The following is a 19,753-nucleotide window of genomic DNA, read 5'->3' as shown; positions in this document are numbered from 1 at the left end:
TCCCGACAATAATATATCTTCGTTGCCCCGAAACTGGGGGGAAAGGGCCAAGAATATCCATCCCCCACTGCGTAAAAGGCCATGCGCAGTCCACGGGCATCAGCGGTACCGCCGGCTGCCGGGGCGTCGGTGCGTGCCTCTGGCATGCGTCGCACCTTTGCACGTACGATTTTGCGTCTCGGCATATAGTGGGCCAGTAGTACCCTTGACGGAGTGCCTTAAACGCTAGGGTGCGCCCACCTATGTGCTCATCGCAAACACCGCCGTGGATCTCGGCAAGAACCGACTGAGCCTCTTCGGGCTCGAGGCAGCGCAGGAGGGGGTGTGAGTATGACCTCTTGTATAACCGTCCGCCGATTTCATAGTACCGGGCTTGGGTCCGGCGCAGGCGTCGAGCCGCGGTTTCGTCCTCGGGAAGCGTCCCGTGACATTTGAATTGTAACACCTCCTGCACCCATGTTGTTGGTGGGCCAGCGGTGGCCACCGCTGCGACCGTGATGGCGCGGGTGGGGAGTTCCTCCACGTTGGGCTCACCCTCGGGACCCGATCTCGAGGCCAGTTTTGCCAGCGTGTCCGCTCGCTCGTTCTGGCGTCTCGGCACCCTGAATAATGTGAAGCGGGCAAAATGGGCGGCGAGAGCTCTTACCTCTACTAGATACTTCGACATGGTTGGGTCCCGGGCCTCATACCCGCCTGTGAGCTGTTCGGCAACCAGCTGCAAGTTGGTGAGGACGTGTATGTCGCCCACTTGCATTTCGACGTCTAGTCTAAGCCCCGCCAGCAGCGCTTCGTACTCCGCCTCGTTGTTGGTGGCCTTGAATCCGAAGCGGAGGGAGTGCTCGAACGAGCGCCCGTCGGGGGCTTCTAACACCAGCCCGGCCCCCGCGCCTTTTCGGCCGGATGATCCTTCCACGTGAAGGAGCCATTCCGTCTTCACGCGTTTTGGCTCCTCGTCCTTGGGCTGAGTCAGTTCTAAGATGAAGTCGGCCACCGCCTGTGCTTTGATGGCGGTCCTTGGGACGTACTGAATATCGAACTCATCGAGCTCTACCGACCACTTGGGGAGGCAACCTGCCAGGTCAAATTTAGACAAAACCTGCCGGAGCGGCTGGTCGGTGATTACCTCGATCGGATGAGCTTGGAAGTAGGGGCGCAGCTTCTGGGCGGTCAATACGAGCGCCAATGCCAGTTTCTCGATCGGGGGGTATCGCTCCTCGGGTCCATTAAGGACATGGCTGGTGTAGTAAACCGGTTGCTATTCTCCAAAGGCCTCCTTGATCAGGACAGAACTTATTGCAAGTTGAGAGGCGGCCAGGTAGATACCCAGCTTTTCTTGAGGTGACACCGAAGCGAGGCGAGGGAGGGAGGCCAGATGCTCCTTTACGTGGGCGAAAGCCTCCTCGCATTCCGCCGTCCACGCGAAGTCCTTGGGATCCTTCCGAGCCCTGAAGAAGGGGAGGCACCGGTCGCCTGATAGGGATAAGAACCTTGACATGGCGGCGAGCCTTCCGTTCAGGCGCTGCAACTCCTTAATTGTCCGAGGGGCTTGCATGTCGACGATTGCCCGTACCTTTTCGGGGTTTACATCGATTCCCCTTTCATGTATGATAAACCCGAGGAATCTGCCCGAGTTGACACCGAAGGCGCACTTGGCGGGGTTGAGTCGCTTGTTGTACCTTCGTAGTGTGTCGAAGGTCTCGGCCAAGTCGGACAAGTGGGTCATAGTCGTGCGACTTTTTACAATCATATCATCGACGTAGACCTCCATGTTTCTCCCTATCTGGTGAGCAAACATTTTGTTCACGGTCCTTTGATACGTAGCCCCGCGTTCTTCAGCCCGAATGGCATAACTTTGTAGAAGTATACCCCTTGTTCGGTGAGGAATGCGGTGTGCTGCTGATCCTCGGGTGCCATCCTAATCTGGTTGTAGCCGGAGAAGGCGTACATGAATGAAAGGCGGGTGTGACCGGTCGTTGCGTCGACCAACTGGTCGATTCGTGGGAGGGGATAGCAATCCTTCGGACAAGCGCGATTAAGATCAGTGTAGTCAACGCACATCCTCCAGCTTCCATTAGGTTTCTTCACGAGGACTACATTGGATAACCAACGTGGGTACTTGGCCTCTTCGATGAAGCCTGCTGCCAGATGTCGCTCTACCTCTCCTCGGACGGCCTGCTAGCGTTCGGGAGCGAGACGTCGGGGCTTCTGCTTTACTGGACACACGTCTGGCGAGATGCACAGGTGGTGCTGAGACACCTCAGGGTTTAAGTCGGGCATGTCAACGGGTGACCAGGTGAAGACATCGAGATTCTCTTGGAGAAGATTGATGAGCTGGGCTTGCTCTCGCTCAGGAAGTTCCGACCCGATCTTGACCGTCCAATCTGGGCGTCCCTCCTGTAGTGGCACGTCCAGTGTAGGCTCCGTTGGCTCGGGGTGCTGGGACGACCTTTTCGCTTCTCGGGGGTCTTCGAGGGGCGGTTTACCCTTCCTCCTCTTGCACAGGGATACTACGGTTAGGTAGCATCGCCTTAACTCGCGGGGGCTCCCGCTGACCTCCCCGATCCCCGCACGGGCCGGGAACTTCACGGTTCGGTGGTAGGTGGAGATAACCGCTCTAAACTTATTAAGGGTGGGGCGTCCCAAAATCGCGTTGTAAGCGGTCGGAAGGTCAACTACCAAGAAGGTTGCCATTACCGTCTTCGTTCTCGGTACTTCCCCGAGGGTTAAGGGCAAGGTGATCGCGCCCAATGGTGAAATTGATTCGCCGGTGAATCCGGTGAGCGCCGAGTTCATAGGCTCCAGGGCATCGCGGAAGAGCCCAAGCTTCTGGAAAGCGTCCAGATAAAGGATGTTGGCCGAGCTTCCAGTGTCGACCATGATCCTTTTCACTCGAGCGTTGGCGATCCTGGCGGTCACTACCAACGCGTCATCGTGTTCGGGCTGTTCGGCTCTCTCGGCGGGAAACGTGACCTCGGGCCCGGGCCTGCGCCCATGGACTTTGGCTGCGGTAACACGGGCGTATGCTCCCCGAGACATACTGTTTCCCCGAGACGTCGGGCCGCCCGTGATCATGTCGATCTGTCTTTCGATGGGGCCCTCGGGCCTTGGGGACGGTTCTTTATCCTGCCGTAGATAGCGGCCGAGGTGCCCTACACATCAGAGCGTCTGAAGTTCCGTATAGTGCCATCTGAGCCCGAAAGGCGGACACATGGTCCGCCGGGTTGGTGGTGCCGTCGTAAGCGTCCAGGGAGGGAAGCCGAAAGTTCGCGGGCACCGGTTGGTCCCGTATTTCAGCCGCGAACGGCGACCCCCGGTGCGCATCGTCCCCTAGCTCTCCCTTTGAGGCACAGACCTCCTTCTGTACTTCTTCAAGTCGTTGACCGAAAAGGCGTAGTTGGGCTCGGAAGGAGTCCATTGAGCCCGAGGATATCGTCTCCTGCTCGGGGCGGCCGGCCGGGTTTTCCAAGGGGACACGCCTGGGTCCGGGGTGAGCCAGGGAGCGCTGGGGTTATAACGCGAGCAGGCGCAGATGGTTCTAGTCGACGCGTAGGCTGGGCCACCGACGGGTTTGTTGATTGGGAAACGAGCGGGATGACGGTCTACACCATTCCCGCCAAAATTCGGACCTGGTGGGCAAGGTTCTGGAAGGCCTCGGTCGACACCGGAGAAGGGACGTTGGGGGCGCCCTCGGGCGGAAGCAGACCCGAGTCGTTAAACAGACGCCAGTAGCGTTCCGAGGTCGTGACGAGGTCGTCTGCCCGTGGCTCATCACGCGAGGGGCGCACGGCTGGCGCCCCTGTTAAGAACGATCCCTCGGCTGGAGGTTCGTCAGGGTCAGTCTGAGGGTCCCTCGACATTCGGGCCCTCCTTCTAGCGCCAATCTGTTAGTGGAAACAATCTTTAAGTCACGACCTCGGGGCTGACGCGACTTGGTTCGGGTCCGGATGACGGGGGATCTTCCCGAGACGGCCTCCGAATCCGCCGAGGTGGTCTGATACGGTGGTCGTTGTTTCTTTCGGGTAGGAACTCCTCGCCTTCCCGTCCGGCGGGGACCTTCTGCTTCGCACCTACACAAAGGTCGGGTCGGGGTGCTCGGCCCGCCCCTCCGACGATCAAGTCAGATGATATTGGTTAGAGAATCTTTTCCTTCTTTTTTCCTCTAGTTCTCGATGAACGAGAGGGTATTTATAGGGAAGCTTACTGCTTCCTGAGCTGCCCGCTTGCAGGGGGTACGCTGGTAGCGTCTGACACTGGTGTTGGCGTGGCGTGAAGGATTGAGCATGAGCAGGGTGTTAATATGCCTCGGTCGGCGCTCCGGTTTGCATTGACCAGGTGCTGCGAGGCGTTATTTGGGACAGCTGACGTCACGCGAGTCAATCGCAGTGATTACCCTCATCAATAATTAGTGTCGTTTAGGCTTAATTAGGGGTCGTTAGCTATAATTGGGGGCAAATTTCTATTCATATATTGCTTATATCAAGGTATATAATTTCAAATAATATCGCTCGGTACGGGCAGTATGTACCTGTCTACGAAATCGTATATTCTGCCTTGTATTTTGAAACTTTATCTCTTTGGAAATTGTACTATTTGATATGGATATGTTAGTCACTTGCTGAGCTCTTTATGCTCACCCCGTTTGTTGATAAATTTTTCAGGATAGCGTACCGTTTGCTTAAATGTTAAGATTGGGCTGAGGCACTGGAAAGTTAGAAGATTTTGGGCTGATCTTTATTAGCATATATGTATGTGTTGCATAAGCCACTTTGTATCTATTGAAATGTTGACGATGAATCTAAACCTGTGGATTTTGTGTAAGTTAAAGGATCCCTAATGTATAGGATTTTTGGAATGTTAAGTTAAATTCATGTAATGATATGAACTTATGGTAATCGTTGGTTTGGTGACTGCACAGACTTCCCCACTTGTGAATTTATGTTGTGGTTATTATTTTGATGAGTTGAGTTCAGATTATATGAATTATCGAGTGATGTGTGGTATGTTTATAAACTGCACAGGGTTATGAATTTGTAGACTATAGAGGTGAAATTTTGATCTGAATATTTTCTTTGTGACCTCAAATGTATGTTTGGATCCTGGGTTAGATGTGATAAAAACTTTAAATATTGTCGATATTTTGAGGGGCGTAAATGTCACGACCCGGGTCTGATGAGTTCACTGGCTAATAACTCCATTTTGGTCCTCAACGGCGGACCAAAATGCTTAAGCGGGAGGTAACGTAGTACACTCATCAGGCCCTTATAAGCTAATCATACACATTCCCCACTTCCGATGTGGGACTAATGGGATATTACACTATCCCCAACTCAATTAGCTTGACGTCCTCGTCAAGGCCTGACATATCCCAGATCGAACCCTAGCATAGTGCATGTGAGGTTTAACTCAGTGGTGGCTCCACGTCGTGATGAGTTCTCTGACTCCATCCACGGGTAGCCCTTTCCTACTGCAGCCCTCTCACCCTGCCCTAATGCTAGGTCGGCTCTGATACCAAATGTCACGACCCGGGTCTGATGAGCTAACTGGCCAATATCTCCATTTTGGTCCTCAACGGCGGACCAAAATGCTTAAGCGGGAGGTTACGTAGTACACTCATCAGGCCCTTATAAGCTAATCATACACATTCCCCACTTCCGATGTGGGACTAATTGGATATTACACTATCCCCAACTCAATTAGCTTGACGTCCTCGTCAAGGCCCGACATATCCCAGATCGAACCCTAGCATAGTGCATGTGAGGTTTAACTCAGTGGTGGCTCCACGCCGTGATGAGTTCTCTGACTCCATCTACGGGTAGCCTTTTCCTACTGCAGCCCTCTCACCCTGCCCTAATGCTAGGTTGGCTCTGATACCAAATGTCACGGCCCGGGTCTGATGAGCTAACTAGCCAATATCTCCATTTTGGTCCTCAACGGCGGACCAAAATGCTTAAGCGGGAGGTAACGTAGTACACTCATCAGGCCCTTATAAGCTAATCATACACATTCCCCACTTCCGATGTGGGACTAATGGGATATTACACTAAAAACAAATACCATACAGAAGCTCAAACGTCATCCTTGACGTTGCAATCATATCATTCTTATCCAGAGCATGAACAGAAACAACTCACCAAAACTCTGGATGTCATATCAAACATATAGAAGGTGTAGTGGGATCTCAGTCAGAATGTGATTCATCCATTTCTGAATGACCACCTGACAAAAGTCTCCCACGTCTGGGAGCTCCATCCACCCATGTCTAGGTGAAGTCAGAGGGGGCCGGCAGAGCATCGCAGGCTTTAAGCACATACCCTTTACAATTTCTGGCAAAGGTCCAGAATATCCCACAGAGCGGGCAATAAGCACATACCCTTTACCATTTCTGGCAAAGGTCCAGAATATCCCACAGAGCGGGCAATAAGCACATACCCTTTACCATTTCTGGCAAAGGTCCAGACAATCCCACACACCATAGTACAAGAGGGCAGTTTTAACAATAATTAGCATATATCGGAAGCACACGCGGAATAACAAAACGTACATGTGCCTTTTCAAGACAATATGATGCAAGGAACAAATCTCTCACAAATGTATTCATATTAGGAATGAAATGGAAGCAAGAGTATACAGGGAATCCAAGCAATCATATTTAGCTCAATTCAAATAAGACGGTTAGAAGAATTCAATATCCAAAGGAATGAAACAGAATATGCGAAATCGACCAAAGCTCGATTTCTGACAGAATTCCAATGGCACATAGAACAAATACTTCAGATTATTAATTATGCTCCAATACCCTTAATAAAGCTGTCATTGAAAGATATATCAACCTATTTTCTGTTGAAACAAGTTTCGTACGAATCAGAGTTTCCAACAAGGAGTTACCTTTGATTTGGTAACCCAAGGTCAAAACACAATCACTGTTTTGCAGAATACATAGGGTCGGATTCAACAGATACTAGGGTAGGCATTTGGATTCTAAAATTCTCAAACTATATGTCAAAAGAAAGATTTTCAAGTCTAGTTTCAAATAAAATCAGTTTGGTACAAATCAGAATTTCCAACAGGGAGTTATAGGCATTTCAGTATCAAAAGGTCATAAATCTTAATCCCTGATTTGCAGCGTTCATAGACTCATTTGCAACAGACGTTTGGGTAAGTATTCGGTATTCAAAATCTTCAAAATTTGTGTCAAAAGAAAGATATAAGAGTCTAATTTCAAACAAACTAGGTCCTGTTCAAATCTGCATTTCGTACTAAAAATTATAGCTGGAATCGTATATAGGGGTCAGTTTACTGAAAAATTTCAGAATCGATGGTTCTTTGCCCAAGGAGAGAACATATCGGTTTCTAAATAGAAATCCTTCAGTTTATTTTGAATCAACATAAAACAGAGACTAAAAATTCTGTAGGATGGGGTTAGAACACTTGCCTTTGAGAATTTTGACCCCCAATTGAGAAGATTGAGTAAGAAACCTCAAAGCCCCAATTTTTCTTCTTCTTCTTCCCCCTTTCTTTTCTCTTCTTCTTTCTTTCTTTCTCTGTTCTTCCACACAGCAGCTGCCTTCTCTGGTTCCTTAAGAACGAAGGCAGAGAGGCTTAGGCGGTGGGATTTGTTATTTTGTGCATTTTGCAGTTTAGTCCTTGTTTTCATTATATTCACGATTAGGCCCTCAGGGTTTACATATACATCCTCAGGGTTTACATATAGGTCCTCAGATTCTTTTTTGAACAAATCTCCCAAATCTTAAAAATAAGTTACCTCTAATTCATACTCTATTTCTTTTGTCAATTTAAAATAGATGCTTACATTATCACTAGAAATTTATACGAACATTCGGAAACGAGGGATGTTACACTCTCCCATTAGTCCCACATCGGAAGTGGGGAATGTGTGTGATTAGCTTATAAGGGCCTGATGAGTGTACTACGTTACCTCCCGCTTAAGCATTTTGGTCCGCCGTTGAGGACCAAAATGGAGATATTGGCCAGTTAGCTCATTAGACCCGGGTCGTGACATTTGGTATCAGAGCCGACCTAGCATTAGGGCAGGGTGAGAGGGCTGCAGTAGGAAAGGGCTACCCGTGGATGGAGTCAGAGAACTCATCATGGCGTGGAGCCACCACTGAGTTAAACCTCACATGCACTATGCTAGGGTTCGATTTGGGATATGTCGGGCCTTGACGAGAACGTCAAGCTAATTGAGTTGGGGATAATGTAATATCCCATTAGTCCCACATCGGAAGTGGGGAATGTGTGTGGTTAGCTTATAAGGGTCTGATGAGTGTACTACGTTACCTCCCGCTTAAGCATTTTGGTCCGCCATTGAGGACCAAAATGGAGATATTGGCCAGTTAGCTCATCAGACCCGGGTCGTGACATAATCTCATTGAAGCGACAAATAATTAGGGTAATATTTGCAACTGACCTGTTGCTTGGATATCCGCCACCATTCACAGTGTGTTCATTGCAAATATGATGCTTGTGATGGAAAAATAATCTGATTGAAGAAGCATTTAGTCAATTTGAAATAGCCAACTACATGAACATACACCAAAAAATTGGATGAACTTTCATTGCAAAATTGGTTGTACAGAAAGCCCCAAGGATACATCAGAAAGCCCAAAGGAAGGACTTCAAGATAAGAATACCCAAGTCACTCATCTATGATGAGTATTAGGGTCAACGACCAAGGAAGATTTTGATAAAAACCTGAGTTTGCAGTCAATGCTCATGTTTTATTGGAGCATCATCACATGCATGAAATATGAGTTTGGCAATTATAGTTTTAACTTGCATATGGTTGGACGAGAACCAACTTATCCTAAACATATTGGTTGGTACTAAACCATATCTAGCTAGTATTGGCTTGTCTGAACCCATATTGATCGGCATTGAACTATACCAACACATGGGATGGATTTAGACTGATTCTCTACTTGACCATCTGAGGACTAGTATTGATAGTTTGATACTGATATGGTACAGGCGGTATCATTGGAAACTGTATACCTTGATTGATACTGATATTTTAATCCTTGGATGTTGCTGCCACTAATGAATCCATGTAGTTGGTAGTAGGACGAACTCCATGCACCGATAGGGCCATTTTCTTCCTGTTGTCAATGGCAGTCTTTCCCGCCTAGTCCATAAGTGTTAACTTCAAGATTGATTGTCCAAGAAAGAGAGGGAAGAACGTTCCGACCTGGTTCCGACCCGACAATGGGTAACATGTGTTGTCCTGAGAAGTCAAGGTTGGTTGAAGAGGAATGTTGGGGTTTGGATGTTGCCTGATCTCTTGATATGCCACCCAAGATCTCGTAGAAGATTGAAGTTAGGGGTAGCTCATGGTTGAATGCAAAGGTAGAGAAAATATCCGATTTGTAGAGGAAATAAGAATGCAAAGGTAGAGAAAAAGGAATGAGAGAAAATCTATTATACCCGGGGCCTCATGGTTGTCGGCGATTTGAACAGTTAAGGCAGTTGTAGGGGTGGCACAACTGCCTGTTGAGATGGCAATTGAGGTCTCGTAACCCCTACTGATATGGCTCAACCACCTACCAAAGTGGCGTAACCTCCCCTGATGTGGCTCAACCACCTACCAACATGGTACAACTATCGGTCGAGGTAGCTCAATTGCCCCTATGCGGTTACATGTCGTAACTGTCTCGCTGCGGTGGTGGCCATCGTTGCTGAGGTTGGCCCTCTTTGCTGAGGTGGTGTCCATGTGTCAGTTTTGGAATGATCCATTTTGTCCTCTATATAATGTGTTTTTTATTCTTAAGTGGATCTTAATAGTTAAGGCATGGTACCATAAGGCTCAAATATGGCTTTGCAACTGGCCAAGCCAGGCTGGCTAGGGTCATAAGAAGCCCTATTTCTTCACATGAAGTTGTCTGTCATCCTTAGAATTAAAGTTGTCTTCAAAATCCTTTCTTGATATATGTGTTACTGTTTAACACATGTTGTCAGAGGCCTTGTATGGAATACAGATTCTAGGCTGTATTTCTAATATTGATAGGTATCAGTAGAATTCTTAGTAGATTTTTGGAGCGAAAACAATGGAAGTATTGAGGGATAACAGCAAACATGTTGTCATGAATTTTCTGCTCACCTGACCATTTGCCTATCTCAAGCTTTAAGTCAATGTTAGTACGACTCACATGAATTCTCGCTCATTTAGTGAATGCTGGTTCTCGTGTGCCAAAGACCAATTTCTCTGATAAGCAGCAGTAATATTCAGTCATTAACTGATCTCCTCGAGTTAAGTACTTGAGTACTTATAAATAACAAAGCCATGACAATGGCCTGTACAAGCAGGAAACTAGAAAATAGATGAATAAGCTTGAAATCTTTAACAAATTTGATTAACTACGTAATAATGTGAATTCTTAGTTTTCACATATACCGATATTGATGGTTGAACCTTGTGGTAACTTAACTTGATGCAACTGGGCACTCATCTGCTTGTCAAATAAGTGCTATTTAACTTGGTACTTGGTGTGCTTCTAATGTCTTGCTTAAAATCTTTCATTAATTTTCATTTTTATATGAATGCCAATGACTGAATTATCTTATCTGGTTGTAGATGTGTTCTTGCATATGCTTCTGATCTTATCTTTGGTGGCATTAGCCTAAATCCTCATCGACGGAGGGGCTTGAAGATAGCATCTCTCAGTTTGGATCACTCGTATGTCTCAAAAACCTTAACCTTCTGCAAACCTTTTGCTTTTCGATTATTTTACTTATAAAGTGTATGATTAAATTTTTCCAAAAATTGCAAAAACTAACAAGTATATCTTCTGTCTTTATACTGTTAATTTTATTGTTTTGTAGACTTTGGTGCAAATAAGATACACATGACAAAAATGCCTTTGGAAAGGTCAAATAGCAATGTGTTAAGTAGCGAGTGGACCAATACATTTCAGCCAATATTGAAATGTACAGTTTGATACTAGTTCATATCATTTGTTAATTTTTTTATTATTTAAATCAACAAGACCAAATGATACAAGTCAATATATTGTCCAGCATAATGGTTCAATAGGTTACCAAAACTAGTATCAAATTGATAATTAAGTCCTTGACAAGTAGCATTATCACTATATCTGCTGATTTCTATCTGTGCTTACTGAATGAAAGCTTAGATCAAGATATCAAGTAAACTGTAAGGTTTATTTGGTATTTATGTCTGCTCAATAGTTGGAGAAAATTATTAAAGAAAAGTTAAATATTTAAGTAATAAAATAATTGATAAACTGTTTTTTATTATACAAAAAATGAACACTATTAAACTTAATGTCATGGTCTAATTTCAATATAAATCACAAAACTATCATATTTTAAATAAAAAGGTACTTAATCTTTAACCAAGAGCTCTCTTAATTCATAAATAACAAGCTTTTCATAGTCATTATAATTTTTTGCAGATGTGTAATATATATTTTCATACTCGTATGCCGAAGGCCTGAGGTAATTCAGTTTGATTATCTTCCAAAACTAAGAGCTCTCTTAGTGCATGTTGTCTTTTCTTGGAGCTGATACCTTTTTGTTCCAACATGTGCTATGCATGTTCTAGCTGGCAAGCACAAATAAGCACTTACCTCAAGCCTTGGCAATCTTCTGTATATTTTTTGGATCAACCATGAATTGATGGTAGGAAAAAAAAAAGTGGTGTACGTTCTCCCTAGGGTAGAAAATAATTCTAAGATAAAGACTTATCAAAATAAACAATAGGAATGCATCAAGCCTTGGCAAAGTAGACACCACCGGAAGACCTTTAATATCAATGCCAAGGAGTGCTGTTGGTGCTCATACTATGTCTAGCATGTGCTGGCAAAACTAGACAGACCACACAATTTGTATGAGATCGACTTGTATGCTCAACATAATTAGGGACAATTATATAAGATGTGTGTTTTAAAATGTAGCATATGCGACTATAAACTGAATGCAATCTCCTAAATGCATTAGGATTTTCACATACTCATTATATCTCCCATGTGGCAAAACCAAACTGGCTATATTTGCATGAAAAATCGAATGTGTTGGCTGTGCTGACACAGGACACTGTGCCATTCTATGAGATTATTAAATTTTAGTGTTGGGCTGATGCAACCTATGCTTCTCAGCACAAACCTGTACCGAGTGCCAGCTCATACGAATTGGCACATCGTTGAGCATTACCATCATTATGGTGTGCTGAGAATCCAAAAACCTATGTTGAAGTATCACTTCATAAGTTCCTATCCTCCAACATTGATCATCACTTTTATATAAAATAACAAATCATACTGATCATGTACAGTACCTACTGAAGATACAGCCTGAGGACAGCATAGTGCAAAATCATGCACCTAATATCAAAGCCAAATTGAAATTCAATAGTGTAGGACCTGATGAACTATATAAAATGGAATTAGATGATAACTCCATTAATGCTTATATATCTGTTTAGTATAAAGAATAAGTATTTCACAGATCTATTTGTGGTTGATGATTTCCAAATGGTTTGAAAGTTTAAATTTTTTATATTCCATTGGTGAACAACAATAATAACAAAACCATAAAGTCCTAACTATTTGGAGTCAACAACTTGGATCTTTTGCCGCTAGTGTAAAGAAATGTTGAAGGATCAAATGACAATTTCCATGGCTCCATTCTGAAATATGATGTGAATGTGCCCTTTTACCAAGGATTTTAATTTCGATCGGTATGCGGTACATACCGGTCCGCTTGCATATCAGTATGCGGACTGCTTGCTACCGGGCGGTACTGTTGATCTAGCCCCGTATCGAGAGGTAACGGTCGATTTCAACTGTCGTCACCTGCTACTAAGCGGTATCAGCCTGGTTGCGACGAGGGAAGAAGCATCGAGAGAGAAGAGGGAGAAGGCACTCGAAGAACAGGGAGAATCGGGAGAACCTTGATGCTTCCCGATCTGGTGCCGCCCTCCCTTGATGATCTTGATCCAAGAGGTAATGGAGAGGTGGCGGTTGAGCTTCTTCTTCGTCGAAGGCCGGAGACGACTGCGGCCTTCGCCGCGTTCTTTAGAGACGTCTGCGGCCTTTGACATCTTCACCGAATGCTGCAAATGAGAAGACTGTCTTCTCCTCATCTGATGCGACGAGGAGAAGAAAAGGAGGTGACATTGTCGAGACAGCATATGCCGCTCGAGCGGTACACCCTGGCATACCGCTTGGTACACCCATACCATGTCGTATCGAGCAAAGCTCGACATGCCGATATGGTACGAAATTAAGAATCTTGCCTTTTACCATGTATGTGTTAGGATCAAGAGCGGCACTAAGAGGGGGTGAATTAATGTAGTGGAAAATTCTTCGATTTCATAGAAAGTTTGTCTCGATTCAAATCGTTTCGGAAAGATGTTGAACTTAAAACTTTCGTAAGAATGTAAGACGAAGCTCAATGAGGTTTGTAGTAAAGTAAATTGCACAAAAGGAAAAGCAAACCAGAATTTAGAGTGGTTCAATCAATGAGACCTACATCCACTTCGGATTCCTCCTCCGTCGAGGTCACTGACGTCCACTAAAGGTCTTCCTTCAATAGGCGAAGACCAACCACTTTTTACAACTCTTTCTCCTTTTATCGGGTTTAGAAGATAACCCTTACAAGCCTCACTCATCTTTCTTGGATGTTTACAAAGCTAAGAGAGGGAGGAGAGGACTCTTTGCACTTTTACAACTCTTTTAATACCTCAAGAACTTAATATTATATCAACACTTTCGTGCCCTTTCATACAGAAAAGGGTGGGATATTTATAGGCCCCAATGGTTCCAAAATTTGGAGCAAAAAATTTAAATCCTCGGATTTCGGAGTATTGGCGGTACCACCACCATTAATGGCGATACCATCGCCTAACAGAGCTCGGAGACCGAGCTCTGGCGGTACCACCGCCTGACAGGGGTGGTACCATCGTTGGCAGCATTAATTGCTAGCGGTACCGCTGCCCAATCTGGGCGGTACAACCGCCCAGACCACCTAGGCGGTACCACCGCCCAGACCACCTAGGAGACTGGGTCTCCCAAGTGGTGCCACCACCGGCTGGGCTTTCAAGTGCTGAATGGGTTGTTCAATCCGGCTTAATTTAGCCCTGTTAAGGGCCCAGTTGGCCCCTAGTTAAGTTAGTGGGATTACCTCCCAATCCTAACTCAATTTACGGACTAACTATAATAATTAAGACAATTGACAAAGCATTTTTATTTCGGTATATCAATAGCTCTTATGGCGAGCTTCCGGCGATCTTCCGGCGAACTTCCAACTAACTTCCGGCATTGTTCCGGCGGACTCCCGACAAGCTTTTGGACTTTATGACGATCTTCTTGGCGAGTTCCGACGAGCTTCTTTGGCAAGCTCTTGGACCTCTCGGTTGGTTACGACAGAACTTCCAACGAATGTTTGGACTTTCGACGAACTCTTGAACTCCTAACGAGATCTCGATCTTGGCTCCGGCATAACACTTGCTTTATGTCTTACTGCTATCGTAGTTAATCTTGTACGTTTTTCTCAACATATAGATTAGATCAAACAATTTACAATTAATTTCATCATCAAAATCCGAGATTCAACTGTATGAACAAAAGATATATCTCATTTCTGTTTTTTGTTTTCTCCATCTACACTTTTTTCTTTGAACAAGCAATATTTATCTTGTGGACATGTGAGGTATCACTTTTATTTGTAGATATCCAATAAAATTAGGGAGATATAGAGGTTTCGTTCAACCTAGTTTCAGGTTTTGGTCTTTCTGGATCCTTAACTTAAAAAGCGAAAGAAAGTCGATATTGCACCCTAGAACGAAACATCTTTCTTTATTTCTTTTCTTTTTATTCTTTTAAAAAGAGTATTTGGTAGCGCCATCATCTTTTTTTTATCAGTTTTAATAATTATCACAAACCAAGGTCATAATAAGTGTGGTAATTGAAAAGTTGTATGCATGGTTCTTTCAATGTGTTGTAAGATAGAATTAGTCTGCTTAGGAAACCTTACATGTCATTGTTTGCAGTAAGCTGCATATACATATTAGAAAGTAAAACATCCCATCAGAGACTCTCTCTCTTACCCCCTCTCACCTTGTGTTGTTTCAGAGAAAAATAAACATTGTCATAAAGATTCAACCTTTTCTTGACCAATGACCTTCATTTCAGGCTTAACAGTAGGGACCACCAGGTCTACATATATATTCTTTCTAATATGCTATGGACCTAGAAAATTTTGAGGTGAACCTGTATTTTGTAGCATTAACTTTATGACAACTACTGCTCTATAATACTAACAATCATAACAACTCATGAGAAGTTTGCTTTTTATCTTTGAGCAAGGACAACCAGTGTTTCTTTCGATGGACCTGCATAGATATAGGTGTTTCATGGTTTAACTACAGTTTTTGTCCTTAACTGGGAATAAAGGACAAACTTCTGCATCAATTTCCTAGCTGGAGGAGAGCTTGCCCTCAATTGTCCAAGAGGAAAACCTTTTTGGCATGAAAATAAAGTCTACCAGTAAATAATCAAAAGCATTATCCAAAATAGAAGGAATACCTTACTTCTACCTATAAATAATCACAAGCATTATTCAAAACATTTTTTGCATGAATCTGTATGATACCTATCTGTATGATATCTGTCTTCCTACTTTGGAGGGTTACTTCTTTCTAAAATGTTGAACTATCTTTTCTTTCTAGAATGTTGAACTATCTTTTCTTTCTTGAATGTTTAATTATCTTTTCTTTCTAGGATTTGGTTCCACAGGTCTGTAAGAGCTGATGATTGGTTATTATTTGTGGTAAGTATTTAACAACTAATGTGTTGCTTAAAACCCTTAGAAATTATCTCTCATGATTCTTACCTAATGTTTTTCTGTGATCTAGATAGAGAGCCCATCTGCTAGTGGAGGTCGTGGACTCTCCTTTGGTCGTATGTTTAACAGGAGAGGCGAGGTAATTGATTGATTTTCTATCTGATAAGATGTTATGTTGTCCCTGACCTTCCAATGCTGTCTATCTCTCCAGCTTATCATGTCATTAACCCAAGAGGGCCTAATCAGAAAAGCTAAACAACAAAATGAAGATCTCAACTCCAAGCTCTAAGGGCCATTCAAAGTTCCAGTGCAGCATATGCTGTGCGGTGCTGATGCCTATCCACTATTCTCCATCAGCCATACATTCCACGCCTATGTTAATAATACTACATTAAAATTGTTGGTTGCTTTAGTTTCGCTGCATATTTAGGTTTGCTAGCTACACAGAATGCTTATTGCTGTATGATAGAGGAAATGGCCGTATGATAATTGCTTATTTCTCTGACCATGAAGCAAGTGTAATAAATACTTTCCATCCTAATAAATCCAGCTGAAAGAACTTGGATTTTCCTTGAGTTCCTACTACTGCTAGACTTCGCTGCCTTGCTGCATCAGTTAGTAGATCACCAGCTTGTTATGAACTTTAGATTCTGCCACTTGTTTAGTATTGAAGACTTTGCTGTATGTGGTGCGAATCTATGACTGACACTTCAGCATGATCCTTCGATGAAGCTACAGTTTATATAGCTATAGGAATGAGAGAGAAAAATATCACATTTGCTCTTATGATATTATTACTGTAATGCTACACTTCCTTACATGTTAGGAAACCCTCCAAATTAGATCAACATATCTACTCTTTCTTGTATGCTGGTAAGCAAACCACTGAGCTCTTTAATGAAGGGACAAATAAGAGGTAAATTACAGCAATAATGATGAGATGAAATGTATATATATGCCGCCCCCCCATTTTCTGTCACAGGAGATTATAAAGTTTAATTCAGACGGTCGATTACCCTTCCCGGTAAATGTGTGTGACCGTAACATTCATTACACCAGCAATCTGGCCAACTATGCCTCTCTCTCTCTCTCTCTCTCTCTCTCTCTCTTGCTCTCTCTTTAACCAAAGAAAACAAAGTTTTAACTCTCTCGTTACAATCGTAAGATATCAAAGTGGATTATGCTTGCTATTTAGAAGCAGCAAAACCCAACGTAGGTGCTAAAAGTCCGTATCTCATGACTGCAGCTTCGTTATAAATGATTAATCGTCATGTCATGTACTTGCATCCAGCACAAATAAGAGAGAGATCCATCACTCTTTATGAGAGTAAATCTAGCTCCTACCTGTTTCATTCTCCCCAAGCCATCAGAAATAAGCTTGTAACAATGGTTCATGGGTGGCCCCACCAGTAAGTCTTACTGAAAATTGTGAAGGGGATTGGCGCATACTTGGCATCATTTGGAGACTCAGATCAGCAACTATCAAGCTCTTGGGCTCATTCGGTTAGTTGAGCTAACCTCGCACTAATTATACATATATGTAAACTTACTGTGCAACTCTCTTCACATGGACCAGAAGTTCAACGAGAGTTTGCATTTAGAAAATATATATAGACTTGTTCAGAAAAAAATATCATTAATATCTTAGTTAACTCGACGTGTTTGAGAACTAGATGTGTAGGACTGTTCGAGGTGTCTCCGAGGTGAGAATGTTGAACTCCCAATGTGCCACTTGCAAAAGATCGAGGTTAGAAGAAGTTTCCCGATCTAGTCACTCCGATGCTCAAGTTAGTAACCCAAGATATATAAGTGTGGACATTGATAGTTCAAAGAATAGTCCTCTCTTTCTATATCATAGGTGAGTTTTTATACTTGGTTCTAAAGGATATAAATGAAGCTTAAGATTATCTTTCTTGCCATAAATGGTAAGAAGGAAGCTTGTGATTTGCTTTCTCGCCATAAATAATGAGAAGAAAGCTTTATTTTCTCTTCCCACTTTGGGCACCATGTGATAGTGACATGTGGGATGACCTATCATTCGTCCCTCTCCTAAAGGTGTGCTTCGGGACTCTTTTGAGAGGGGGTCGAGGTATGACATTTAATTCATCTAACATGTGAGCATTTGGGATTTGCTTTTATGGGTCGGGTTATCACCTTAACTGTGATGAATTTCTCTTCACATGGGTCGAATTTCTCTGACTCATGCGCCTTGAGCATATTTTGCATTATGTTTTCACCATAGTAGATTCAGGTTGGGTTTTCTCGACTAATGCATCTCAAGAGTATTTGGCCTTATGGTTTCATTGTGACAAATTTTCCTTATGTGGGTCGTATTTTTCCAACTCACGTGTCTCAATCACATTTGGTCTAGTGCCTCCGCCATGATATATTTCTTTTCCCACATGTTAGGTTTCCAAACTCATGCATTTTAGGCGCATTTAGCCTTGCGCCTTCACAATAGAAGATATCTCTTCACGTGAGTTAGGTTTCCTAACTCATGTGTTTCAAGTGCATTTGGCCTTATGCCTCTGCCATCGTGGATTTCAATTTATGTGGGTCGGGTTTCCCGCATCACGTTTTTGGGTTCATGTGGCCTTGCACCCTATCATGGTGGATTTTGCTTCACACGGGTTTGGCTTTTGACTCATGTATCTTGGGCGCATTTGGCCTTGCACCTCTACTTGTTGAATCCCGAATTTTGATGATGAAATCAATTGATGATTTTATGATCCATTGAGTGCTTGAGAAAAGTATTGTAGAACTTCGATTATGGAAAGACAAATTGATTGAAGTAAGAGAATCAAACATTAGGTTGGAGTGGATCATGGTAGAGATTAGGCATCAGGCCGAAAGGATCGAGTATTGCACTAGGATAAGATGTTGTAGGAGGTCAACATGTCGATGGATCGGGCAATTAGCCAAAAGAAATAATGATGCGTCGGTAGTTTGGACGAAGTGCCGGATGAACCAATGATATGCCAAACAACATAGGATTCATGTTTGTAATCATTTATGTCTTGATCGAAGTAGTTTAGGTTTTAATTGAGTTGGTTTTGGGTGTAACCATGCCAACTTAATTAAGGGCCCATTAGACCTGAATTAGGGCTGAATTGGTTCAGAAGGCCAATTTAGTAACTTAAAGTTAGGTCAAGTAGTGGCATCTCCAGATAAGGCAGTAGAACCACTTGTGAGCTAGAAAGTATGGAGTGTACATTTTCGGAAAACTTGACGGTGGTACTGCCAATGTCAGGCGATAGTGTTGAATCTCAGATTTTGATGATGAAGTCAAGTGTAATTTGTTTGATCTAATCTATATGTTGAGAAAAGTGTGCAGGATTAACTACGATAATAGTAAGACATAAAGCAGGTGTTGTGTCGGAGTCAAGATCGAGATCATGTTGGGAGTTTGAGAGTTCGTCGGAAGTCCGGACGTTCGTCGGAAGTTCCACCAGAACCAACTGAGAAGTCTAGGAGCTTGCCATAGAAGCTCGTCGGAACTTGCCAAGAAGATCATTGTAAAGTCCAGGAGCTTGCCGGGAGTCCACTAGAGCATTGCCAAGAGTTCGTTGGATGTTCGCCGGAAGTACGCCGGAAGCTCGTTGGAAGAGCAATTGATGCACCGGAATAAGAAGTGCAGTAAACATGTCTTAATTATCATAGTTAGAGCGTAAATTAAGTTAGGATTGTGAGATAATCCCACTAACTTAATTAGGGTCCAATTGGGCCCTTAATAAGGCTTAATTGGGCCGAATTGAACACCCAATTCAGCCCTTGAAACTTTGGCTGGCGGTGGCACCGCTTAAAAAGCAATGCCCCAGGAAATTTGGGTGGTGGTGCCACCAGAAGTTATTGCTGCCAGTGGTGGTACCACCAAAGCTTGGTCTCCGAGCTCTTTCAGGCAGTGGTATCGCCCAGACTAAGCGGTAGTACCGCC

General features: G+C 43.9%; 1 protein-coding gene across 7 annotated transcripts in view; it reads left to right on the top strand.

The window, feature by feature from the left end:
• The window catches only part of LOC135623326 (acyl-CoA hydrolase 2-like), an 81,473-nt gene extending 65,079 nt beyond the window's left edge, over positions 1-16,394 (top strand). For all 7 annotated transcript variants that reach the window (XM_065126170.1, XM_065126168.1, XM_065126167.1 and 4 more), the window contains 4 exons: positions 10,589-10,690; positions 15,756-15,804; positions 15,890-15,958; positions 16,031-16,394. In XM_065126170.1, the coding sequence (XP_064982242.1) occupies positions 10,589-10,690; positions 15,756-15,804; positions 15,890-15,958; positions 16,031-16,108 (298 nt within the window). In that variant the 3' untranslated portion in view covers positions 16,109-16,394. The remainder of the gene's footprint in view (positions 1-10,588; positions 10,691-15,755; positions 15,805-15,889; positions 15,959-16,030) is intronic.
• The last annotated feature ends 3,359 nt before the right edge of the window (positions 16,395-19,753 follow it).

This window comes from Musa acuminata, chromosome BXJ2-9 (genome assembly GCF_036884655.1).
Source record: "Musa acuminata AAA Group cultivar baxijiao chromosome BXJ2-9, Cavendish_Baxijiao_AAA, whole genome shotgun sequence".
Taxonomy (NCBI): domain Eukaryota; kingdom Viridiplantae; phylum Streptophyta; class Magnoliopsida; order Zingiberales; family Musaceae; genus Musa; species Musa acuminata.
Note: the sequence above shows the minus strand (reverse complement) of the source record. Positions and strands in the feature narration are given on the sequence as shown.